Source organism: Ostrea edulis, chromosome 8 (assembly GCF_947568905.1).
Source record: "Ostrea edulis chromosome 8, xbOstEdul1.1, whole genome shotgun sequence".
NCBI classification, from domain to species: domain Eukaryota; kingdom Metazoa; phylum Mollusca; class Bivalvia; order Ostreida; family Ostreidae; genus Ostrea; species Ostrea edulis.
This window is the reverse complement of record NC_079171.1, coordinates 13394835-13422562: the sequence shown is the minus strand read 5'-3', so window position 1 is coordinate 13422562 and position 27728 is coordinate 13394835. Positions and strand designations below refer to the sequence as shown.

The window sequence follows — 27728 nt, the reverse complement described above, 5'->3', positions numbered from 1 at the left end:
ACAATGGAATAGTGATTGCGGAAAGGAAGAAAGTGTCGTACACTTACAGTCCTCTGGAGAGCAATATTTCAAAACAGAGACTTCAATTGAAGTCTGTCAATCAGATTTTTCTAACGTTCAATCAGAGGAAGTATGTATATACGAGCGCCTAGAAACCGATACATCTAACCTCTCAAGAATGCACCACTCAACTGATGTTTCCATTAGGAATTCAGACAGAAGCGGCTGTCTACCTACAACCTCTGGTGAATCAACTATTAAACATGCCAGCCTACATAAAACAGAGACTAAGTTATATGAGGCAGAAATATCATCTGATTTTTCCAATAGTTTTACAAACCAGCCGTGTGATAGACATTTGGTACATGGCCAAATTAGTTCAAACGAATATGATTTTCACAATGCGCATCCGTCAGATGTTATTCTTGCAATATTTTTATGCTGTGATCCATTCATGAAGAGATTAGTCGTGAAAAAGATGCATGATTGCCAATTTGCAATTCCTTTTATGTTTAATAAATTTAGAAATAACAAGATAGAAATTTCTTTATGGCCGATTAGAGATATCAACATTCTTGGAGACTATAAAACCGTTATTAAATCTGATTTTCCAACTGTATCATTTGTGAGAATAGGCCATCCATCGCTTTCGAAATCTCACGTGTTGAACAAGATATGTCGAAATCAAGGTGATATGCATGACATATTCTTTTATTCAGAATATGGAAGACAAGCAATTAGAAATGTTTCGCTTGGTATGATAGAAATATTCTGGTACAAAGTAGATCCCCAGAAAGACTCACCATTGAAGCTTCCGTGTACCCTACTTAATTGGCGTGGAGGCATACAAGAAGAAACAGACAAAAGTAAACTGGATCTATTGCGGAAGATGTCAGATGTGTTGGTAGTCTTCGTGTCAAAAGATTCTTTGGAGAAACCCGAAACACAAGCTTTCCTTAAAGTAAAGGGAAAGAAGTCCATTGTTGTTATATCCGACCCAGATGACAAAACATACGTACAATTAAAGTCCCCCAAAAAAGGCACCTATAGTACAATATCAATATCAAATCTTGAAAAGAAGTTATCAGAGTCCATAGAGAAGCATCTCTCTGGGAGGAAACTGCATAGCCTTGACAATTATTTTGCAAAATATTCAAGTCCACATGCTAATGTTGATGAACAATGTGAAGAATGTAAAACAGGGAAAAAGATTGCCATGATGATCATTGATCGAATTCCGAAACACGAAAATGGCATGATTCGTAAAGCAAACATAATCCCACTTCAAGGAGAAAAGCTCTGGATGACATGGAGTAAAATTGAAAAAGAAAGCAGAAAAAAAGGACAAGATGACTTTAATGCAGCCGAACCTCTCATGCATTCCATGCAAACTGTACGTATGGAGCAGATTAAGGCTTGTAATGAAGCATCAGAAGTAGTAGCAATGTTTGTAAACGCTTTAATAGTGTTATCTGACAGTGGTGATACCCTTCTATATTTTGTATTCTGGTTTAAACAGGAGTTAGAAGAAGCATCACGTCACATTGTGCAAAAATGTCTAAGAGCAAATAAATCACATGAGAGAAATTCGGATGGCTTGCTTAGCATCGAGCATTTTCTGAGAGAAATTGGACAAATATACGAAGCCTTCCTTTCTGAAAAAGGTAAAGTGAAATTAAAGATGAAAACAGAGAAAATTCTGCTCAAGTTACCAGGTGTTGTTGCAAAGCTGTCTTATTTAGGTCAACCATTGGAAATAATGGACGGTGACGCTGGCAACGTTCCACTTCTTTGGCTAAAGGAAGTATTCGCTGAAATGAGTAACATTACAAACAATGAAAAAATCGCATCAATATCTGTAATTGGTGTGCAGAGTTCCGGAAAATCAACATTGTTGAATACAATGTTTGGAATTCAGTATCCTGTAAGTGCTGGTAGGTGTACTAAGGGCATATTTGCTCAATTTATTCCTGTCTGTAGAAAAACAAATAAGTTCAGATACGTAATGGTCCTTGATACTGAAGGGCTTCGTGCATCAGAAAAAATAGACGAATCAATAAACAGCGATAACGAAGTTGCAGCTTTTACTGTTGGACTTTCTGACGTTTCAATTATAAATATAAAAGGGGAGTCCGAAGCAGATATGCGTGATATTTTACAAATTGTCGTTCATGCATTGATGAGGCTCAAAAAGACAGAATCAGGTCCTGAGTATACACAAAGTGGAATTTTCGTTCATCAAAATGTATCTGGTATTAACATACATGATAAAACAGCTGCAGGGAATGCAGCATTTATGCGGCATTTAGATAAAATGGCTGAAATCGCTGCGCAAGAAGAGCAAATACCAAACGTGAATACCTTCACATCAGTAGTAGACCTAAATCCCGAAATTGACAGAATATATGTACCAAACCTTCTGAAAAACGATGCATCAGTGACAGCATCTGTCTCAAAGGGATATTGCAGGTCAATAGAGGACACTAAAGCTCGAATATTTGCTAAACTCAAAGAAAACAGGGACGTATTCTGCAGTGCAAAAGAAAAATATTTAAATATTCGAACTTTGTGGAAGGGGATACAGGCGGAGACATTCATATTTAGCTTTCGAAATTGCCAAGAAGCTATCGCTAGTAGAATATTGGAAAGGGAATATAAGAAAATAGCGTGGCATTTTGAAGAAAAGAAGATGGGTTGGTGGAACAAAAATGATAAAAAATTATTAGAGGCAGAATTGGATAATGTAGAAAACTATGCTGAGAAATTAAAAGAAGATTTCTGGGAAATGTTACGTATGGAAAACGAAAATGCCAAATCTGAAATGGATCAATTCATTACCAACCATCAATATGTAAAATTTATGGAACATCGACGACAACGAACATTAGAAAACTTTATGTCTTTATGCAATGGTCTGAAAGGTATAATTGACCGAAAAATAAATGTAGAAAAGGCACAGCGATTAGAGTTCTTAAAGCAATATGACAGAATGATAACGGAACAATCGAAAATAAAGGAAGAAGCGAGCGAGTTAGCAGACAATATGAAAAATACAGAAATAAATGAGGAGACACTCAAAGAAGAATTTGAGAAATGGTGGAACAAATATGTGGACGAGAGATGTTCGCAATACGAAAGTTTAGACATTAAAAGTACAAATTTGAAAAAAGAGATGGAGAACATATTACGTCATGTGTATGGCATTAATATGACCATTGGGAGAGAGGAAGCCAGTCAAAAATTCCCGAAGATGAAAAACAGCATAAGTCGATGTGATATTGATGAAGATGACCTTCGCGTCGTTTGCGAGAGCGATGAGAAATCCGATTTTAAGCAATTGGCAGTTAATGTACTTAATCTCTCATTCGAAAAGATTGACCGTTATTTGGAAGCTCTAGTGGATAAAGACGCTCGATTTGATGATTTCCATTTTAATATACTTCTTAAATATGTCATTGATGACGTAGAGAAACACAACAAAATGCATTACACAACTTTTGCAATCACAGAATCTTTCACAAATAAGGTTATTTGTCATGTGACACAATATGTGTTTCCATTTTTTTTGTCCTTAAACATAGACCATGAGGGAATGTATGGCATGCGATCACAATTATCAAAGTGTAAATTGAATGCACTTAGAATTTTCAAATCACAATTTCACCAAATCGTCGAGAAACGAAACAAGAAAGAAAGACTAGAAAAATCACTAAAGGAGGTAAAACTGGAATTAGACAAAGCAATTGACGAACAGACAAGACAGAAGCAGGAAGAAGAAATAAAGCGAAGAAAAAAAGAAGATGAGAATAAGAGAAAAAGAGAGAAGGAAGATCGTGCTTATCTGAACATTGAGAGTAGCACGGATTGCATAATAAGTCAATTGAAAGAATACGCAAATTACAGATTTACAGAACATCTTAGATACAAAATTAAAGAGGAAGTTATCGAGCAATTCAAAGGACAAAAACACTTATTAATGAAATCTGTTTTAATTGATTTAGCAAATGAAAATTCCGGCAACAAATACCCAAGCTACATTTCATCTCCAGAAACATTTGTTTTAGAATGGATTACAAATTACTCGAAACGAATGTTTTTTGAAGACAAAGAAGATGATGAATCAAAATATGAGTTATGTAGAGGAAACGTAGTTATTCCAATAGCGTCGAGCGCTTTGGGCTGTTTATCACAGCTAAGACGTGACCAGAACGTTAAAAATATGAAGGATTGGCTTGCGGGGTTTCGTGAATTATTGTCAGGGCAAGATATTATTATATCCTCTGAAAGTTTAGAAGGTGCTGAATATGAAATAGAAGATTTTAACTTGTTATGTAATGTCCTGACAACCAAGATGAAAGATCTTCAAACAGAGATGACCAACAACCAAGACCGTTCAATTAAATGGAAAGGAAAAACACCTTACGAAGAAATAATGGAACATTTGTGGGGATGCAAAGAAAACTGTCCCTGGTGCAATGAACCTTGTAAAAGTTCTATTCCGAACCATGCAGACAAACAAAATTGTCATGAGTGTATACAACACCGACCGGTAGGACTTAGTGGAATTCATAAATCAGATTCCCTTAAACTTACAATAGAGTCTTGTGAATTCAAAGTTCAGAGTAACCATAGACTGAAGTGTGGAAAATGGTGTGAATGCACTTTGGCAAAGTGTGAAATAACCCACCCCTATTCTGAATATAAGAAATCGATACCACTTTGGAATATAGTTCCTTGCGCTGACATGTCAAATTCAAAATATTGGACATGGGTAGTTGGGCATTTCCCCCATATATTTGAAAAGCATCATGGAATGCAGTTCACGGGAATCCCGGCTTCGTGGAAGTCAATATCAGCAGAAGAAGCAGTTGAAAGTCTAGATGCATATTTCTTTGAAGATTGTGACAAAGATTAAAAAATGAAAAAAAATTTCAAACGTCTAATTTGACATTAAAATCCTATGTTCAAAACTATGTGATAGGGTTTCGAACCAGTTTATACATGGCCTAAATTGCTAAAAAGCTTTTGAGCACAACTGCACAGGATGTTACAAGTAAGTATTTACTGGTTCAATACTGATCGTTTTGGTTCAAACATATGTGTACATCAAGTACAGAATCCTACCCATTTGAAAATGCTGTATCAATTTCAAATTTGATTGATTGGGGTTTTACGCCGTTTTGGCAATATTTCAGTCATTTTACGACAAGGGTTTGGCAGGGTCTATATTTTGCGAGGCAGGATTTATTAATCAAAATGTTGTAAATCAGCGTGATTTTATAGCTTCTGTTTCACCCAGAATATCTTCTAGTTTTATACTCCCCTTAGTGTATTTCAGTATCATAATTCATTATAAAAGTAGCTGAGATTTAAAACTTAAATGTTGTAATATATCAATGTGGTTGATAGGTTTTTCCAAAAAGAACATCGATTCTTGAAAATACCGACACTCGAAAATTTGAAGAAAAATTCAGTATTTTGGCAAACGATCTCAGCATTTGATCTGTAACCCAACTCAATTTTGATTTTAAGACAAGGCTTTGGAAAGTATGTGAAACTTAAGAAATTGGGATTATTCCTGATTTAAACCACTTTAAACTCTTAAATTTGATATTATGAATTTTTCCGAATATGAAGTGCAAACAGATCACTATTTTTCCCATCACTAGTGTAAACTTTTTTGTATATCTGTATTGTTAGAATGTGCTTCCATGTTTTGTGATATATGTTCTCGATCTGTATATATGTTATAGACAGGACCACAATGTAAACTAGTTTTTATAACTAATTGTGCAATCCTGTATACATAAAATATATTATTATTATTGTTATGTTTTATGTAGTGTCACAGATTGATTCATGTTGCTTATGTTGTGTTAACACCAACAAACTACTCAAAGTTTAATCAAATAAATCTTGAGTGAATTTTAAGTGCAAAAAGTCAATGTTTAAAGCAATGTAGACAATAACAAGCGAGACCATATACAAATATTTAAGAAACAATTTGAAAACAGATAAACTAGTCTTAACATTTTACTGTAAAAAGTCAGCAATTCAATGAAGTCATCCGCATGTTGAAATACGCTGGTTTCTAACCTATACAAGCGGAAATAGAATTTTTAAAAGGAAACAAGATATCGAACAGTGAATTATGTGTTCTAAACCGTTTACGAATGTTTTCAAACAGTATCTTGTTTCGTTACTTCTGATGATATATATGTATTTCTATCTGATTATTTAGCTAAATATAAAAACGTTTAGGCAGAGTTTATCACATTTAGCTAAGACGATTTTTACATGCATATCTGTTTTTGAATGATATCCATTGAATCAAAAGGAGTTTATGTAAAATTGTTATTCATTTGTAATATCCAGCATTACTACATGCACTCAACATGTTATAAAGATAGCTTATCAAATTAAACACTCGATGTTGTTAAGACATACAGTTATGTATATTACAAATATAATATGATATCATTGGAATAAGAAATAAAGATTACACTATTCATGTATTCTACGTTATTGTATTTTTTACAAATATAACTCTATTATCATATATTCCTGTCCAAAAATAACATAGTACCACCACTATGATATTAAACGGCATTTATTATTTTTTTTGGCGTTCTTGGCCGCGGTGATGGTTGGGGGCTACCACAGAGCCGCACCCTCAATAATTAATTAATCAATAAATCAATAAATGTAACGGCCCCAGATGGGCGAATTGTGCACTGGGTAAACGCAAGTGCACAACGTCAGCAAATGTAAATACAATAAATCAATCAATCAATAATACAAGAATTAAGATAATCAATCAATAATCCGACAATTCAATGTCAACAACAATTCAATCATTCAATCAGCAATTCAATCATCAATCAATACTGCAAATTGTCAAGTTCATGGCATGAAGCTGCAGAATATTGGGTACATTCCTTCATTTGAGTTTGGGTGCGTCGAGACGCCACTTGCACGTGCCACACACGCACGTGAAAAAGGAGCACTTGTGGGACTGCAACCGTCACCAAGGGAATGCCCAGAGCAGTGTTGACGGCGGCAGTACGCCAACTCAAATGGTCACCGCTAACAAGATTGCCGCAAATTTAAACAGGACTTAGGAAATGTATTATCCCTGCAACCAATGAAGGTTTCAAGGGCACCTTGTAGATGATTTTAAAAAAAAATGATTCCCGAGCTGCGATATATGCACACCATCAGAATGATACAGGTGAACGGGCTTAGCTTCAAATTGTGTGTGTTTGATGAACGCACCGCCCTGTTAATTCTGCTCTGGCGCTTTCCATTGCCTGTACCTGCGTAGAATAACGCCATCTAAATCTAGGTAGAAGTGAGGACCACACTAATCTCACACTATGAAAAAGTTTGGTTATTTCTAGTACAGCTGCTGACTGAAGAAGTTTGACCAGTGATCACAGGTTGGTACGGCCTATGTTGTTTGTCCCACAATGAACAATGATAAAATCAGGAATATCTTGCACCTGCATTAATATTTTAAGTTTCGGTACCAACTCATATAAATTCATACTCCTTAACCTTGCCACCAAATGGTCGTGTTTGGAACGTCAAGGTTTGGTACCCCTGTCCTGAATCTGGCAGCCACTGCTGCCCTTTTAATAATGGAGGATCCAACAATCCACACTTTGATGTGATCTATGAAAAACTTGGTGAATGTTAGGCATGCTAAATACCCAAGGCATATGAACGCTAAAAGATTAGCGAATATATGACTGATATGCAACAGATCTCCATCTATCTGCTACTTGAATAACGTCGGCTGACATGCCTTGTTGTGCGAGTGTAGTTGCTGCACCAATGCGAAACGAGTGGGATTTGAAACGCCTACTGTCTATCCCACCTAAATTTAGCGATCGTCACAAAACTGAGGTAAATTGGTAACGAGTAAGAGGCTGCCCAGAGTAATGACAAAATAATGGCCCCGCTTTCGGTGCCCTAACCTCCATATAATAGTGCATGACCTGTATTGGACAAATAGTTCTGGTCATCTTATGTACTGTCAATGTGGTGTCCCTTCCTAATTGATCAGTTTTTATACGCCCGTCTTAGGACGGGACGTATTATGGTATGGCCTTCATGTCCGTCCGTCTGTCCGTCTGTTAGCTTTTTCGTGTCCGACCCGTAACTTAAATACTACAAGGCCTAGAATCATCAAACTTTGTTTGTAGATACATCTTGAGTAGAAGGTGTGTCACACATTAAAACCAGGTCACTGTGACTTTTCATTAAGAAGATATGGCCATATATGGCAAAAACATGTCCGTCTGTTAGCTTTTTCGTGTCCGACCCGTAACTTAAATACTACAAGGCCTAGAATCATCAAACTTTGTTTGTAGATACATCTTGAGTAGAAGGTGTGTCACACATTAAAACCAGGTCACTGTGACTTTTCATTAAGAAGATATGGCCATATATGGCAAAAACATGTCCGTCTGTTAGCTTTTTCGTGTCCGACCCGTATCTTAAATACTACAAGGCCTAAAATCATCAAACTTTGTCTGTAGATACATCTTGGGTAGAAGGTGTGTCGCACATTAAAACCAGGTCACTGTGACTTTTCATTAAGAAGATATGGCCATATATGGCAAAAACTTGTCCGGCTCATAACTTGAAAACTATTAGACCTAGAATCACCAAAATTGGTCAACTAATGCATCTTAGGTAGAAGGTTTGTCGCATCCTACTTTAAGGTCACTGTGACATTTAATTAAGGTGATATAAAAATGTTTTAATGGGTACAATCTATACTGTTAACAATATGTGACGGGCGTATCATGTGCCGTGGCGGTGCACTTTATTTAATATCTAATGTGAATTGTTAAATAATTAGTGTGCAGGTGTAATATTCCGGAAATTTATCCATTGACCATCCAGGTTCTACATTGTAGTTTTCAATGTAAACATCCGCAATTTAGTCACATGACCTAACACTATAAATACAGCGCGAAACAGTTGTCGTCAGTCAGTTATTGTCGAAGCCCAGAGCGAGAAGACGTGGTGGACAAGATTAAGAGTAAGTTGCAAGCAATAAAGTGATTTACTGAGAAAGCCAGTGTGTTTAATTCCGTGCATTGTAACGGTGTCAGAGTGGAGGCATTGAGGCTGTCCTTTTAATAGGCTGACCTTAGTAGTAAGAGGCCTGCCACTGTCGAGGTCGACCAGATAAAGGCTAGCCACATAATTCGTCTGTCCTGTGTACTGGACTTGACTGACGACCAGGCTGTTGTTCACAGTGTCTGCCTGAATAAGGCTCTACAGTGTGTGCAGCGGTTGAAGGGATGTCACTTGTACTGTGTGTCCTGAATAAGGCTGCAGTACAAGCGTTAGTCCGAGGTCAGCCAGTCGTTCGCTGAGGGTGGTCATACCCATTGTTAAATTGTTTTGATATTATAAATCATTTGGTGAACCCCTGATCTTTGTATGTTGATTGACTTTACTTGATTTCATAGTAATTATTAACCTGGGTAGGGTTAGGCCATATTTGTATATATCTGCAGGCCCAATTTCTAATAACATTCCCAATCTTATTTTATCAATGAAAGTTGCTATTCTAATTACACCTCGAACCCTTGAATTGACAAGGCACGGACTTTGATAGCCTTCTTGCGTATAAGGAAATACGTTACAAAAATTGGTGGCAGCGTCGGGATTCGAGGGTAGTTAAGTTAGAAGTATAGCGTTGTATAAAATAGGATAAAGGGCTATTATGGAGAATTTAGATTCTGATCTAACTAAAGTAGAGAGGGAATTAAGTAAGCTACAGGCTAGTGTTGATCAGAGCATAAGGAACGCCAGAGATTCAGGTATTCCTGAAAGTAGGCGAGAGACCTTAAATGAAGAATGGGGTGCGAGACCTAAATCAGTTAGGACGACCCCCCAAAGATATGAAATGCCTGTGTTAGGTAGCTTAGATCATGATGCGAGAGATTCAAATAGATTCTCCTCAACAAGTACGCCTTTAGATAGTGCTAGGCAATATTTTCTTTTGCATTCAGAGGAAAATATAACAAGACGTCGTCCAAATGTTAGGACAAGTTTTGACCAGAAAAAGAGTAGTAATGTCAAACCAGACAAGTTTGATGGTAGTACCTCGTGGTTAGACTTCAAGTCTCATTTTGATATATGTGCGGAATTAAATGGTTGGACAACCTCGGAGAAAGGCATGTATTTGGCAGTAGCACTGAGAGGTCGAGCACAAGGTGTCTTAGGAAGTTTACCAGAAGGAGAGAAATGCAATTATCGACTCCTGTGCAGGGCGTTAGAAGAACGGTTTCTACCTTCCAACCAAACAGAGCTGTACAGAGCACAACTACGAGAGAGAAGGCAGCGAGCTTCAGAGACGTTACCAGAACTTGGACAATATGTACGCAGGTTGACTAACCTTGCCTACCCAACAGCTCCAACAGAGGTCAGAGAAATTCTTGCAAAAGAACAATTTATTGATGCTCTTCAAAATAGTGATATGAGATTACGAGTGAAACAAGCAAGGCCGACAGACCTTAATGATGCGATTCGCCATGCAGTAGAGCTTGATGCATTTAATTTGGCTGAAAGACGTCGAACAGAAGACCAAGGATATCTGAGGGAAGCTATCACTCAAGAAGATGCCATTGCCAAACTGTTGAAGGCAGTTCATGACTTGCAAGAGGACATGAAGTCGATAAAGCGAGAAACAGGGAAATCAAAGAGTTCTAAACAACTGTCTACTGATATTGTTTGCAATTATTGCAAGAAGAAGGGCCATATACAGAGGAACTGCTTTGCCTATAAAAGGATATCAGAAACAAGGAAGAACAAGACAGACTCTTCTCCTAAACAAAAACAGGAGAAAGTCAATGAGAATGACACAAGCCGTACTGGGGTCAGTCGGAGAGCTGGTGAAGCAGGTATATTTGTTGATGCAGCCATCAACGGCAACAGAGTCAAATTGCTCATAGATACAGGAGCCACAGTCAGTATCATCTCACCTGACATATTACATTTTGTGATAAGTAATCCAAAGCCAATCCTTAGTAAGGTTAACCAGGAGGTGCTCACAGCAGATGGAAGTGCTATGAAAGTTGAGGGTGCCATCTCAATTTCTTTCTCACTGTCGAACTTGGAGTTCAGTCAGTTATTTACAGTGATTGATGTTGGTATTGATGGTATTTTAGGGCTTGACTTTTTGGCATCAAACAGTTGTTTGCTTGATTTACCCAATTCTGCTATTATCATACAAGGAAAACAGATAAAACTGTCATTTGAAGGGAAAATAGGATGTTGCAGATTGACTATTGCTGACAATGTCACTATACCTCCTTGTAGTGAAGTTGTTACCATGTGTAATGTTGTAGCCCCAGTATATGAGAAAATACCAGAGCTGGGTATCATAGAATCATCAGATCGTTTCTTGGAGTCAGATCGTGGTCTAGTCGCTAGAGCTCTGATAAAGGGTAACAAGGTCGCACAGGTCAGACTCGTCAATTTAGCAACAGAGGCAACGTGTATTTATAAAGGTACATTTGTTGCTACCTTGTCTGCCGTGTATGAAAAGAGCAGCTATGTAAGGAAGATTCATGGATTACCAGACTATCTGCAAGATTTATATCAACGCTCCACGAAAGGTCTGACTCCGGAAAATGCGAAAGTTGTCAAACAGCTGCTGGTGAAATATTATAATCTATTTGCTGCCACAGATGCTGATCTTGGACGAACAAAAATTACAGAACATACAATTGATACTGGAAATGCCACTCCAATCAAACAAAACTCGAGACGACTTCCTATACATATGCATGAAGAGGTAGATGGTCATGTTAAAGACATGTTAGAAAGAGAAGTTATAGAAGAATGTACCAGTCCATGGTCGTCCCCTGTTGTACTAGTTAAGAAAAAGGATGGCACAACAAGGTTTTGTGTCGATTACAGAAAGCTGAACAATGAAACTGTAAAAGACGCATATCCCTTGCCAAGAATTGATGATTTATTGGATCAGCTATCAGGCGCAAAGTACTTTTCCACCTTGGATCTGAATTCAGGATATTGGCAGGTTGAGGTGGCAGAGAAAGATCGTCCAAAAACTGCATTTGTAACAAGGAAGGGACTATACAACTTTAAAGTAATGCCATTCGGACTTTGCAATGCCCCTGCAACATTTGAGAGGCTTATGGAACATGTGCTGAGAGGATTACAGTGGCAAATATGTCTTGTATACCTTGACGACATTATCATTGTGGGGCAATCTGTTGATGAGATGATATCAAATCTCACTCAGGTCTTTGACCGTTTAGTGACATCAGGATTGAAATTAAAAGCACGAAAATGCACTTTATTTTCCACTGAAGCAGAATACCTAGGACATGTGGTCTCCGAGAAAGGGATAGCAACACATCCAGATAAAATTGCGACTGTTCAGAATTGGCAAGTACCCTCAAATGTATCGGAGTTGAGATCATTTTTGGGATTCTGCAGTTATTATAGACGATTTGTCAAAAGCTTTGCCAATATAGCCAAGCCACTGCATGAACTGACGAAGAAGGGTACTAATTTTAGATGGTCTGACGAGTGCCAGGCATCATTTGACAGCCTTCGAAAAGAGTTATCAACAACTCCTGTTCTAGCTCATCCAGATTTCAATGAGAGGTTCATCTTGGATACCGATGCGAGTCAATATGCAATCGGCGCAGTATTGTCGCAGATAAAAGATGGTCTTGAACGACCAATTGCCTTTGTCAGCAGAAGTCTTTCCAAATCAGAAAGAAAGTATTGTGTTACCCGAAAGGAGCTTCTGGCTGTTGTACACTTTGTCAAGTATTTTAGACATTACTTATATGGCAGACAATTCACGGTAAGGACAGACCATAGTGCCTTAAGATGGTTGATGAATTTTAAAGATCCTGAAGGGCAGCTCGCCCGATGGATGGATGTTTTATCCACCTATAACTTTACAATAGAACATCGGCCAGGTAGACTACATGGGAATGCTGATGGTCTGAGTAGGATGCCATGTAAACAGTGCAAAGTCAACCATGATGATAACACTCGTCAAACTGTTAACAAGCTTGAACTTGAGGACAAGTTAAACATGGAGAAGCCTTTGAAGTGTCTTCAGAATGAAGATAAGGACATCAAAAAGGTAAAAGATTGGCTTGAACTAAGGAAACGACCGAAAAATGATGGAATCTCATCCGAATCCATTGTTGTTAAATCTCTTTGTTCTCAGTGGGAACGACTGGTCATTGAAAATGAAATACTATATAGAAGATGGACAGATCTTGTTACAAAACAGATCACATTACAAGCCATTGTACCAAATCGGGAACGACGAAAAGTTTTGAAACATTACCATGATTCAAGGACAGCAGGTCATCTTGGTATTCATAAGACACTCGCCAGGATCCGTCAATCTTATTATTGGCCAGGGCCGGGATTCATAAAGATTCTAAGAAAATTCTTAGATCTCATACTTAAGTAGTAAAAAAATTCTTAGCTAAGAAAAATACTTAAGTATTAATTCATAAAAATGTTAAGCATAATTCTTAACTAAGTTTCAATCTTAGAAAAATGAAACACTTAAGTAGAAATTCTATGGCAACGCGAACGATTTCCCGGAATTTTTACCGCACTCTCCAGCAAAAGAGGTAAAAAGTTGAGGATAGTGATGTCAACAACAACATCATGGAATCCAAGCAGACGAAAAGAAAGCCTAATTGGAATGCTGATGAAACGCTTGCCTTGGCTTCGTTAGTAGAAGAGAACAAGCATATCCTGAGGGGGAAATTAGGGCCCACTTTAACCTCCGAGATGAAGCACCGCACTTGGCAAAGTATTGCCGAAAGACTAGCCGCGATGGGGGTGGGTCCAGCTAGGACAGCGGTGGAAGTGGAGAAGAAGTGGCACAACGTCTTCTCCAAATCTAAATCTGAAATCTCAGATCACAGAAGAGTTGTGACTGGGACAGGTTGGTTATTATTGATAGAACTTAGATACTTAAACTGTCTATATATATAAATATGTGCGTGTGTACATGCACACTGTTGAACTTGCGTAAAGCTTTATTTAAATCTGTCAACATTGGTATATACCAAAGAAAAGCGGTCTTCTTATGCATCGAATTTGACTATAAATATCATTATGAAGTAGGTAAAGCACTTAGCAAACTGTTGTCTTATGACTTGACTACTTCCGTGCTTGTCTGAATATTGTTTACGTTTCCAAGGTGAGAAAAGGGGGATAACTCCAATGAAAATATTTTGAGGTGCCCCACAGGATATCAACATTACTATAAATGTACTAATCTTTAACAGTTTGGAACAATATTTACTACATGTATTTTCACTCACAGTAATTTACTATGGCATCTAGGAATATTCTTTATAGTATATGAATATATTTTAGGCGGGGGCCCACCACCAAAACCTCTCAGCGCAGTTGCCACAACAGTGTGTGGTGTGGTAGGAGAGGATAATGCTTGCCTCAGTGGGATTGATGGTGGGATTGACTCCTCTCTCTTGCAGATATTAAACATTGGAGAAGGGAGTCAACCAGTGTGAGTAAATACAAGAAAATTTGTCTACATATTCACTTATATTGTATTGTATGTAGTTATCTGTCATAATTCATCATCATCATTAATTATTATATGTACATGAATGCAGTGATTCATGCACTGTAAGGATAGATGAAATTACTTGAAATCTGTCATGATAGAATTGTTCTTTGTATCTTTGTAATTCCATTTATATGAATGGATTATTATTATTATCTTTTTATTAACATCTAAATAATTATAATAAAAAACAATTATTAAAATAATCATTAAATTCATCATATAATCAACCTCAGTCATGTTGTGTATATTCAAATGTTAGAATTTGGGGTAAATTAGCTTCAATTTTTTCAATGACAGAATTGTCTTTTCTGTATTAATTCGATTTGTATAGAATATGAACATCAACATAAAAAAGAATAACATTCATTGTAATAAACATTCAATGCAATCATATAATTTAATAATTCAAAAGAGCTGCAGAAGATATAGAAAGGAGAATACTAAGTAAGCATTTAATTAATCTCTTTTCATCACAGGGGAATCAATGTCTTTGAGGGACCTCCTGGTATGGATCCCCTCATTCTCAACTCTAGCCCTCTAGTCGCCGCATCTGTACAAGAGCCTTCACTACCATTAACATCCATGACTACAAGTTTGCAGGCCTCTGAAAATAGAAGCAGTCAGTCTGATTTGAAAAGGAGAATCGAGGAGCTAATTTGCAGGAAGTTGGAACTGGAAGTCCAGTATATGGAATTAAAGATAAAAAAACTAAAGCAAGAGGAATGAATTTTATTAGCTCACCTGAGCCGAAGGCTCAAGTGAGCTTTTCTGATCAAAATTTGTCCGTTGTATGTCGTCGTCGTAAACTTTTCACATTTTTCATCTTCCTCTCAAGAACCACTGGGCCAATTTCAACCAAACTTGCCACAAAGCATTCTTAGGTGAAGGGCTTTCAGGTTTGTTCAAATGAAGGGCCATGTCCCTTTCCAAGGGGAGACAATCACAAAAATGCAAAAATAGAGTGGGGTCATTTAAAAATCTTCTCAAGAACCATTGGGTCAGAAAAGCTGAAATTTTCATGAAAGCTTCCTGACATAGTGCAGATTTAAGTTTGTTCAAATCATGGCCCCCAGGGATTGGATGGGGCCACAATAAGGGATCAAAGTTTTACATACTAATATGTAGGATAAATCTTTAAAAATCTTCTCAAGAACCACTGAACTAGAAAAGCTGAGATTTACATGAAAGCTTCCTGACATAATGCAATGTGGCCCCTGGGCCTCTTGTTTATATTTAAAAGCATTTTAATTGATGTACTATATGTACATGTTCTTATCTCATCTGAGTGAAAGGTTCAAGTGACCTTTTAAATCTGATCAAACTCTGTCCATTGTCTGTTGGCACACAGTTGGGCCACATGAATAGATCATTTTTTTTATACATGGGAAATATTTTGTAAATCTTTTCAAGAACAACAAGGCCATGGTTAGTAATATTAACAAGCAAGCAATCTATTGTAGTGCAGAATCATATAACAGCTGTAGGACCATCAAGGAACCTGGGTTTAAGGGTGGGCTAGAATCTATGATAAAATTTTACATAGAACATGGATATATTATAAACAAAGAATATTTTTTTTAAATCCTCTCCAGCAAGATCATTAAATTCAGTTGTCACCCTCTGGGGCTATAGGTATAAACTCTAATTTACCATACCATTTGTAATACCATTGATTATTAACTACATGTTTTCTTTCTTTCACATTAAATAGACATGTAAATATGATGCCGTAACTGATAAAACATTTAGATTTCATACTATTATTGTATATGATATCTGAAAGACATAGAAATTCAGTATACTTTACCAGACATTGTTGTGTTTGTCATAATAGATATTAATAATTAATAAGTTAAGTTTTTTATGTTTCATATTTCAACATTAATAAGTAGATACTCAATAGATGAAATTAATGATATGTGTGTTAAAATTTTCACTTTCCATATAAAGTAGTTGTTGGCTTTTAACTTTTCACATTTTCATTTTCCTTACTAGAATGACTAGGCCAATTTCAACCAAAATTGGCACAATACATCCTTGGGCATTTTCCCCCTCAAGAACCCCATAGCTAAATTGCATGGTCAAAATGTAATACATTTGTAAGACAGTGTGGTGTTTTCCTAAGTAGATATATTATTTCATTACTATATGAAACATATTATTATTTAAAAAAGCTGTAATTTAAGTAGCTCATAAAGATTATCACATGCCTTTATTTTTAACCTGCTTTAATTTATGTATAATTTGATAATTTGTACATATCTCTAAGTTATTCATAGATTATAGAATCATTATGGTCATTAATCTCATCTATGTACATGTATATAATGTATTTGCTGAATATTCAGATGGTATGCATTTTGTATGATAGTGGATGACTAAGAGTAATGAAAATTTACATCAGTTTGAATGTACATTTAAAATATGAATTATCATGATAAATTAAAATTTAGTAGTTTAAAAATTTATGTGTGGATTTTGGAGTGTTCGATTAGTATTCAACTACAATGTATTTTCATTTTTTTTTTTTTTTATAATTTCCTTCTGTGGATAAGTGGTCAATATATGGTAATATATGATTATTTGTATATAGATTAATATTTATTAAAGGTTCTGTGTCACACATAGGTATGCTTTGCATTGCATTGATTTGATATTTGTTATTATTTTATGTTTTTTGCATTCTGTTAAGTTTTTGAATATTCATATGAAGTTTATTCAGTCTATGATTTTTAAAGTAATAGTCGAGTAAGATAAATCTATTTATCAATTATATACCATATAATAAATCAGTAGCCAAATTTGAAGTTCATTTATAATCTATCATTTCTAAGCACTGTTAAAGTAAAGATGTTGATTGTAAATTGTGCTTGGCAAATGAGTTTTTGTTGTTGATTTTTTATCTTTTATATATGTATGTATGTATGTATGTATGTATGTGTGTGTGTATGTTTGTTTGTAAATGTTATATATATGTTCAGAGCTGGAAAAAATATAAATTAACTCATGTGTTAAACATTGATTGGTGTTGTTGTTTAATGTATACCACCACAACCCACACAAGCATCATTACATCATTATTTAGATTCAAATTGGTTAAAATGGTATACCCCAAGGTCATAATGAGGTTTAAAAATTTATAGGGAAGTACATGTATATCTCATCATTTTCATTATTTTGTACTTTAATGATCCACTCTTCAACTTCTAGTTACATACATGCAGTCAATACATACACAACTCCCAATGCAACTCAAAAGTGAGTCTCTGCAAACTGTTGTCGGTATCTCAGACCATCATTGCCATTGTTGTTAAATATGTGTGGTACATGTACATTAACTTGTTGATCTTCACCATCATCTTCATGATCTTGTGGGCATGGAATGCATCGATCTTTGCAAATGTTATGCAAAATGGCACAGGACAAAATAACCTGACATGCCTTCTCAGGTGACAAGCGGATTTCACCATGTAGTACATGAAATCGCCTCTTCAGTTGTCCGATACCCCTTTCCACCACAGATCTTGTTTTCTTGTGAGCTCTATAAATCAGTATGGTAAAATCTGATTGGTTTGCTTATTTAAAAAAATTGGTTGTTGTACACATAATAAATCACATGAATACAACAATCAAGTTATATATGTTAATATTGATATCATTATGTGTAGAGAGAGAAGGGGGGGGGGGGCATGTTTTAAGTATGACCAATTGTTATTTGAGAAGCATAATATCTTGGATGCGAATTACAAAAAAAAAACATTCAGAAGACTTCTATAGTAAATCCCCATTGTAGGCATTAATTGTTAATATTAAATTAAACAAAAAAAAAAAAAAAAAAAAAAAAACACTGCCGGGAATGACAAAACTTTCATAAAAGCATGTTTCATATGAATTATTGTAGTAAAAAAAATCTTCCACCCGCCCCAATAGTCAATGCTCATCTATTTTCAAATTGTTAAAAAAGAAGAAGAAAAGAAAAGAAAATTCCCCACATCTCGTTATGCTATATATTTATATGTTTATATCGAAATAATTTCTAAGTTTGAATTTTATGTTTAAAAAAATATTGGTTATCAATATATATTCTGGTACTGTGTTACCTGAGTATGTGATAGTCAGGTGCATGTGACATGTACCACCCTCCCCCTTTTATTTACAAAATAATTAATAATGTACCCTTTATTTACATGTCAGTGAAATAAAACAATCAAAGTAGATATATATTTTATTATTTTATAGATTACATGCAAGAAAAGGAATTTAAATTCTAAGAATTGCAATAATCAAAAAGAGCCAATTAAGCTGAAATTGCACAGTCTAAAGAATTGACAGCTGTTTACATCACATTTATGTGACATTATATTCTGAATTTGACGTTACCTAACTAATATTATCCATATCCATGATGCAGTGTCTGCATTTGATTTCAATTCATGAAAGTGCCAGTATATATATTTTATAATTTATATGTTGAAACACTTTTACATACTTATTTTGTCAATCCCACAAGTCCCCCCCCCCCCCCCCCCCCACATTTTTTAAACAATACATGCAAGAAAGAGGAGAAAATTTACAATAAATGTAAATTGGAATAATAATACTAATACTACTAATAGTAATAAAACCAAATATTGAAGTGGTTTTTATTTAGTTTCATGTTTACACCCCTCCATTTGGAAACTGTTGGATCCACCCGATTGTTTCTCAAATAGGGGGCGCTAAGTTTCGAACTAATTTTACACCAATCAGAATTTGTTTATACCAAGAGGGAAATATGGATGTGAGAAAAGCAAAGACTCGTTTATCATGTTTATTTAGAATATTTAAAGGTGTGCATGTGTCTTGTGTATGAAAGAAGATTTTAAATCTTTACCTGTTGTAATTCAACTGCGATGGTTGGTTTGGTCTCAGAAAAGGAGTCAATAACCAACGTTTGGAGGGATATCCGCTGTCGCCAAGCAAATGTGTGTGAATGGGGATGTGATTATTTTCGAACAGGACTCTCAAACCACTTTCGTTAAGGATTCGGGAATCGTGAGTGGAGCCTGGCCATTTAGCAACAACATCAATGATTCTATACTTTGCATCAAAAACAACTTGTGTGTTAATACTGTGGTAGTTATGTCTATTGACGTATTCATTTTCATATTCGTGTGGTGCAATTATTTGAATGTGGGTACCATCGATGGCGCCTACTATCCCTGGGAAGCCCGCGATTGCGTGAAAAGACTCTTGGTTTCTTCTAATCTCTGCTGCGCTAGATGGAAATTGTACAAACCGACTGATCATAAGAGGGGAGGTAAGGCTTGCCAGTGTTACGGTAATGGCCCGTGAGACAGTTGGCTGAGAAACACCCATGTCATCGCCGTTGCACAGCTGCATTTTGCCCGTAGCTAGAAACCTCAAAGTAAGAAGAACTTTCTGAAGAGAGGATAATGCCATATTACGTCGAGAGCCACTAGATATTTGATCACGAATAAGTGATTCCACAAAAAGGATTCCACCTGAATCAAGCCGAAAACGTTCGATAAGTTCACGATCACTGTACTGCTGTAAACAGTCTTTTCTCTCTCTAAAATTCCTTCTGTGAACTATGTTGGCAGCCATTTTATTTGTGAACTTAAGAAATTCTGAAAACTTAAGTCTGCTACAGACTACACTTACTTTTAAGAATTGTTTAAGAATTTTCTAAGAATTAAGTTGTTTTATGAATAAAACTTAAGATAAATACTCATTCTTAGCGTTACTTAAGTTTTATTTATTGATTTAAGAAATTTCTTATACTTAAGCATAACTTAAACATCTTTATGAATCTCGGCCCAGGTCTCCAGAGAGATGTTCATTCTTATATTGCCGGTTGTGAAGTGTGCACCAAGAGAAAAGCACCAAGACAATCCAACAAAGCGCCGATGCATTTAGTCTTCACGGGGTATTCAATGGAAAGACTGGCAACTGATCTGTTAGAAGAACTACCTATGACATCCAATGGGAATAGATATATCCTTGTGGTGGCAGACTACTTCACGAAGTGGACCGAAAGCTTTGCATTGCCAAACATGGAAGCAGAAACAGTTGCGACAAAGATTGTTGAAGAAGTTGTTTCAAGGTTTGGAGTACCAGCTGTGATACATTCTGACCAGGGTCCACAGTACGAAAGCAAACTTTTCAAAGAAATGTGCAGAGTGTTGGACATACAAAAAACCCACACCACTCCATACCACCCTCAGTCAGATGGAATGGTTGAGCGGTTTAACAGAACGTTAACAACAATGCTTAGTGGTTTTGTTAATGAACATCACACTGACTGGGATGTCCATCTTCCTTTCATAATGATGGCATATCGAAGTTCGGTGCACGAAAAAACAGGAATGACACCGAATATGATGATGTTTGGGCGAGAGGTATCGACACCATTGGATTTGATGTATGAGATGCCTTCGTCAATTAAAGAGGTGCCCAACAATAAATGGGCCTGGTATTTACAAGAACGCCTAGAAAATGCTCATGAATTTGTAAGAACAAGAATGAATCGGGCAATGGTCCGACAAAAACATTACCACGATCGGAAATTGAAATGGCATCATTTTGAAGTGGGTGAAGAGGTTTATGTTTACTTCCCAAAAAGAAAGCCAGGCACATCACCCAAGTTTACAAGTTACTGGCGGGGTCCCTTCAAAGTTGCCAAAAGAATGTCTGACTTGACATATATTGTCAATTGTGGTCCGAGAGGGTCGGATCAGGCTATCCATGTTGATAGAATGCGCAAAAAGCACGCTCAAGTTTTGTCAGGGGAAAACGATGAGCTGTTGACAACATTTGAAACTCCTGAGGACTCTGGTCCTACAATTGGTGATGTTGATTCATATATTAATGATGAACTGCCAGTAACTCATCGCCCTAGTAGAGATCGTAGACCTCCTAGTTGGTTGCATGATTATGAGACGGATTTGTGATTTACTTTGTGGTATACATTTAGAAATTGTAATATGAACCTTATCCTGATTTTATTGTGTTTTTTTTTTCATATAGCGATGGCCAAAACTAAGACAACAGCAAGGAAGGAATATCGGCGGTGTCCAATGTGTTCGGAACCTGCAAAAACAGAGGAACAATTCAAGAAGCACATTCTGGTGTGTGCCATGCGAATGTTTGAGTGCCCAATCTGTGGTTTTACCAGCACAAGGGAAATTAATCTTAAGAGACATGTCAAAAGATGCCATCCTGGTCTAAAGCCTGATGATGAACTCATTAAGCTGGGCACAAAAGACAAAAGTGAGGGTAAAGCAGGTGGTTCACTGCATGAAGAAAAGAAAGATGAGGAAAGCGGAAATGAAGATTGGATGGACCAGGACCCTGGTGATGTTATAGGTGAGGTGTCCTCTACAGACTCGTCAAGTAGTAGTTCAAGTGATGAGAATGAGGAACCTGATATTGATGAGAAAAAGGAGAAACAGAATCCAGAGAAGAAGGAGGACAATCTGTTAGAAGGAAGACTCTTCCGGAAGAAGACCCAACCGTCTTTACCATTTACAAGAAAGAGATTAAGTGTAGAGGAGATCCCTGTTCCAGAGAAGATTGCTCTTGTGGACAGATCCACCCAAGCTGATATGGGGCCAGCAATTCCATCTGTGGAATGCAGTAGAGTCAACGCTGGCACACAGACCTCCCCAAAGAAAAGGGTAGTTGTGACAACAACGGTCAGAAAGTGTAGAGAAGGTGATGCCGATGTAAAAGTCATCAGGAAGGAGAAGATCATTTTTAAATGACTTGTTGATATATTTTTTAAATTGTATTGTTATAAACACTGGTAGTGTACAGCACATATTTGTTGACAGTTGTAAACATTTTTTTTTTGATCATTTTTGTGGATTTTAAGCATAAATCACATTATATATCATTCAACACTTATCATTGGTTAATTACTTTGTTTTCATGCGGGACGCATGACATCGGAGGCGTGGGTAATGTAATATTCCGGAAATTTATCCATTGACCATCCAGGTTCTACATTGTAGTTTTCAATGTAAACATCCGCAATTTAGTCACATGACCTAACACTATAAATACAGCGCGAAACAGTTGTCGTCAGTCAGTTATTGTCGAAGCCCAGAGCGAGAAGACGTGGTGGACAAGATTAAGAGTAAGTTGCAAGCAATAAAGTGATTTACTGAGAAAGCCAGTGTGTTTAATTCCGTGCATTGTAACGGTGTCAGAGTGGAGGCATTGAGGCTGTCCTTTTAATAGGCTGACCTTAGTAGTAAGAGGCCTGCCACTGTCGAGGTCGACCAGATAAAGGCTAGCCACATAATTCGTCTGTCCTGTGTACTGGACTTGACTGACGACCAGGCTGTTGTTCACAGTGTCTGCCTGAATAAGGCTCTACAGTGTGTGCAGCGGTTGAAGGGATGTCACTTGTACTGTGTGTCCTGAATAAGGCTGCAGTACAAGCGTTAGTCCGAGGTCAGCCAGTCGTTCGCTGAGGGTGGTCATACCCATTGTTAAATTGTTTTGATATTATAAATCATTTGGTGAACCCCTGATCTTTGTATGTTGATTGACTTTACTTGATTTCATAGTAATTATTAACCTGGGTAGGGTTAGGCCATATTTGTATATATCTGCAGGCCCAATTTCTAATAACATTCCCAATCTTATTTTATCAATGAAAGTTGCTATTCTAATTACACCTGAACCCTTGAATTGACAAGGCACGGACTTTGATAGTCTTCTTGCGTATAAGGAAATACGTTACACAGGGAAATGTTCCCAGTCTGTAAAACCCGATCCACAGAATTGCCGTTTGACAAAGCAAATTCCCCTATCCTAAGCAAGACATTAAAAGCTAGTGAGAATGATTCTTTAGAAAGAAAGGTATCATACGTGCTAGAACATACAACCTGTAGTTTATTTATGATTAGTTTCAAAATGTCCAATGTGATAGATAAACGTGCATCCGATATTGAATTTGTGCGCTTCATACCCTGCAAACAATTTCTGCACTATGAAATGCTTAGTCGGATCCGCATTCCAGTAGAGTTTGCAATGAAAACTAATGACAGAGATGTATGCTTTAGCTGTGGATTGCTTGCAACCGTGTATGGATAAATATGCAATAAATGTATTGATGTGAGCATTCCGTGGTGGCCATGTGTTAGGTAGTCCCTGAATGCTACGGATATGGTTGAATGCCTGAATACCCACCATATATGCTTGGTTGGTGTTTGCTGACAAGGATGAGTGTAAAAGGCGGCTTATTTCACTTGACAAAGCAACCTGGAACGAAGCTGGATTAGCTGAGGGTTGTGGTCGGCTGTAGGTGTCAGGTCCCTGAACAAGTCCCACTGCTTGCGAGATTTATAATCAGCACTTTTATTGGTTTCCCCAAGGATATGCTGGGCTTTAAACTGAATATTGAAGTGCAAGGATTGAAGGATAAGTGGTCTAACAAACGGCATGACCCGATGTGACTTAGATGACTGTTTAGAATGTGTATTAAGGCCATATTGTCCACACGAAATAGTATCGTTTTGTTTTGCAACCTACTGCCCCATACTGATATTACTAACACAATGGGCAAAAGTTCTAAAAATGTGATGTCTTTCAAGATGGCAGTAACGGCCCAATTATGTGGCCATTGAAAGTAGGTCCACTGACCCTGAAAATAACACCCGAAACCTAAACTAGATCCACCTGCATTGTCCGTAAACAGTTGTAAAATGTTCTGGGTGGCCCACTCCCTCTCTGGGAAATACACTACACCGTTAACCCCCCCCCCCCCCCCCACCAAATCTTATCCATGTATTCATGTCTTCACGCATTGAGTGTTTGATTCTGATATGATGCGATGGCTTAGTGGGACCAATCGTGGCGTTGTAAAATCTACGGTTGAATGCCCTGCTACTGGGTATTGCTTTGCCCAAAAAATTTAACTTGCCCACCAGGCTCTGAAGGGTAGATAATTTTATTTTATTTTTCGAGACCCAGATTAATAATAACAAATTTATTTTGAAAAGCGTAAAATCCATATTACTCTAAACGCCATTTAGATAACATTAAAATAAGTAAAAAAAGTTGTAGGAGTGGGAGATTCATGAGTTCGTCAACCTTTTCTCGGGGTATTTTAATTTGCATTTTGATAGTATCAATCTCCAGACCGAGAAATATTAAACAGGTAGTGGGTTGAACAGATTTATCATAGTTCAAAGGTATTCCCATCTCGACACACATAGACTGAAATGTATGCATAAGGACATGGTAATTGCTTATATGCGCACTGCCTACAAAAATAAAATCATGCAAGTAATTATGAACCGTTTCAATCCCTGATTTTTCAATGACCAACCACTCTAAAATGATGAGAACATTTCAAAAAATTTTCATGAAATAGCGCAACCAAAAAGTAAATACTTATCAATATAAAAACTGCCATTCATATGCAAGCCCAAGTGTTCGAAATCAGCTGGTTGAACCCGAATTGACCTGAACGCACTTTTGATACCGACTTTTGCAATGAATGCCGCATTGCCCAGAAGACTAATGGTTTGGACTCCAGTATCGAACGAGGTATACTTAACAGATGTGTGACGCCAACCGCCATCTGCCTTGGGAACGACACCTACTGGCGAAACATGTAAACTATGCCATGGGGGTGTCAAAAGGACCAGCCATTCGCCCTTCAAGTACCTCTTTATGGATTTTTTCTTGCAACGCCCCTGTGTACTCAGTGGCTGATATAAGATTACCACAAAACATTGACAGTCGAGGACCCGAATACTGCAATCTAAGCCCCTGAATTAGACCATTTTTAATTAAATAGCTGCTGTAGTGTTTTCATATGTGTGGAGATAACTAACTACAATGCTCGTCTTTATTGGCGAATTTGCCAGGGTCCATATATCCAGACTGCCGTCTGGTTTGGCTTGGGATAAAGGATTGTGACTGGTTGCTATTGACCAGAAAGGGTTGATTGTTGCTTGGTCCACCTGGTTTGCCCGACTTGGCTTGGGTTTTAGCACAATCACTTGACGGATGGTTGTCGCCACACTTAAGGCAACGGTGTAAATATCTACACTGATTCTTCTGGCAGGACCCCTTGTAATTATAATCAAAGCACTTGAGGTACTGATTTGATGGTGGCTGATGGGATGGTGTGCTTGAAGGGGTCATGTAAATGAGCCAAAGCTCTGCACCAACCCTGCCCCAGTCCATAGACGGATTAGTTGCCATACGCAAGCGAAACTGCTCGTCATAATTAGGCCAACCCTGTGACTTTTCTGCCCCCAGTCTAACATTGTAGATGTACTTTAATAATTGCTGTGTTTTTTTTCTGGATGAGTAGCAATATATATGCTAGCAAAAAATCCAGTGTTCAATAGTAGTGATTTTGTTTGATTGCTTAGGATGTGCAATGATTTTGCCAAATTTGTTGACTGAGAGAATAGATGCTATGTGAGAATCACTGCTGTCACGTACAAGCACATTAGCTACATTAAAAAATTCACCATTGACTATTTTATGTTTAGTGTGATTATCAACATGGTATGCCAATGGGGCCTGGTTTGAATTGATCATTGTAGGTAACGGTTGTGGACCTTGATTAAATTCATTGTGCAAAATATCATTACCTGTACTCGGCGTTAATTCTGCCCCAGGCTGCACTGGTTGTGGGGGTTGAAAGTGATCGTTGAGCTGGAGTACTGGTATATGTGGCTGGACTACACATGGGTCAGCATCATTGCTCCTCCGTGTCCTACGACTAGACCCTGAGCATGCTGAGACTGGTCCGACGTCGTGAATCTGGATCCCCCTTTTTGATTTGGTTTTCGGCATATTTTAAAGTGATATGTATAGCTTTTTATTTATCCTTCTGTGTTTAGTAAACCAGAATGATAAGATAATTAGATAGGTTACACGAGGAATATGTTTTAGTTATAGCTGACAGAGCTTGTAACAACATTGTCTATGTTTATAAGGATCATTTGTAAACGAATTTAATTCCATGTTTGGTAATCCTATTTGTACTTAACCTACCCCTCTAATAGATGAAATATATGTCTTCAATTGAATCTTAAACTTCACAAACCCCTTTGATACACTGCTGGATCCAGTAAATGTTGTACCAAGTCCATTCTTTGCTTCTTACGAAAATGCTAAAAACTGTGAAGTATCCTTCAAATGTATAGTGTCACAGCAATAGGTTGCCAATACAACCTATCATTGGGTCAAATGTTGTCTGACGTGTTTCATACAGATTGTTAAACCGTTCTTGACACACTGATTTTGACTACGGATAACTCCATTTACTTGATCAAGATATAGGGCTCACGGCGGATGTGACCGGTCAATATGGGATGCTTACTCCTCCTAGGCACCTGATCCCACTTCTGGTGTGTCCAGGGGTCCGTTTTTGCCCAACTATCTATTTTGTATTGCTTATAGGAGTTATGAGATTGATCACTGTTCTTTAGTAGTGTAAATCAAATAGTGATTCTAAATCATTCTAAAGAACTGCTAGTGAATTTGAAATAACAAAGCTGTTATGAAATCAAAACGTATCATTTTTCAACACTTTATATGACAATCTCTAACGATAAGTGAAAGACTAAACCTTTTGACAAGTACCTATAGATATACATGTAGGTGGTGGTTTCCAGACTTTCGTTCATCATATATATAAGCACGTTTGCTTGTAACAGGCAGTTTAAATAATGGTCGTTATTATGCGGCTAGAACATCATTACAGGCTATAGAATCACATATATATAATTCGTTATCATTGAAACCTTAGGAATACCAACTGGGATCGTTCTATTCTACATACCCCTACCTATTCCATGACATTTCTGCCTTCGAATCTGCATGGATCTGGCATTGAGTAAGACATCCACTGTCGTCTTTTAGCAAACTCTAGAGTCAAGGTTGAAACGAATATATTGGACCAACCTATCAATATCGCTAGTGACGTTGTATCCAAATTCTCATAACTAATCCTACGACGATTCAACAACTCATTGTAACAATTGTTTCTTTGAAAAATGGAACAAGGAAACAATCATCGGCAGTGATAAAGTCATTCAAATCGAGGAAAAACTTTGTTAAA

At 37.1% G+C, this 27728-nt stretch overlaps 3 protein-coding genes across 4 annotated transcripts; 2 read left to right on the top strand and 1 right to left on the bottom strand.

Annotated features, from left to right (window-relative positions):
* The first annotated feature begins 757 nt into the window (after positions 1–757).
* LOC130049604 (interferon-induced very large GTPase 1-like) lies at positions 758–4915 on the top strand. The gene has a single exon (XM_056147447.1). It carries the CDS (start codon positions 758–760, stop codon positions 4913–4915), a length of 4158 nt encoding a protein of 1385 aa, XP_056003422.1.
* Positions 4916–13442: 8527 nt separating this feature from the next.
* LOC125655853 (uncharacterized) lies at positions 13443–17649 on the top strand. Its single transcript, XM_048886385.2, has 3 exons — positions 13443–13978; positions 14416–14566; positions 15106–17649. Exons 1-3 carry the CDS (start codon positions 13696–13698, stop codon positions 15353–15355), a joined length of 684 nt encoding a protein of 227 aa, XP_048742342.2. The 5' UTR covers positions 13443–13695; the 3' UTR covers positions 15356–17649.
* LOC125655852 (putative nuclease HARBI1) lies at positions 14977–20429 on the bottom strand. Of its 2 annotated transcripts, XM_056146925.1 has the most exons (3): positions 19503–20429; positions 17865–18170; positions 14977–15233 (listed from the first exon to the last, which is right to left on the bottom strand). In XM_056146925.1, exons 1-2 carry the CDS (start codon positions 20234–20236, stop codon positions 17882–17884), a joined length of 1023 nt encoding a protein of 340 aa, XP_056002900.1. In that variant the 5' UTR covers positions 20237–20429; the 3' UTR covers positions 14977–15233; positions 17865–17881. The 2 variants fall into 2 exon arrangements, with proteins under 2 accessions (XP_056002900.1, XP_056002899.1); XM_056146924.1 differs by lacking the exon at positions 14977–15233 and having other exon boundaries at positions 17175–18170.
* Between the last annotated feature and the right edge of the window lie 7299 nt (positions 20430–27728).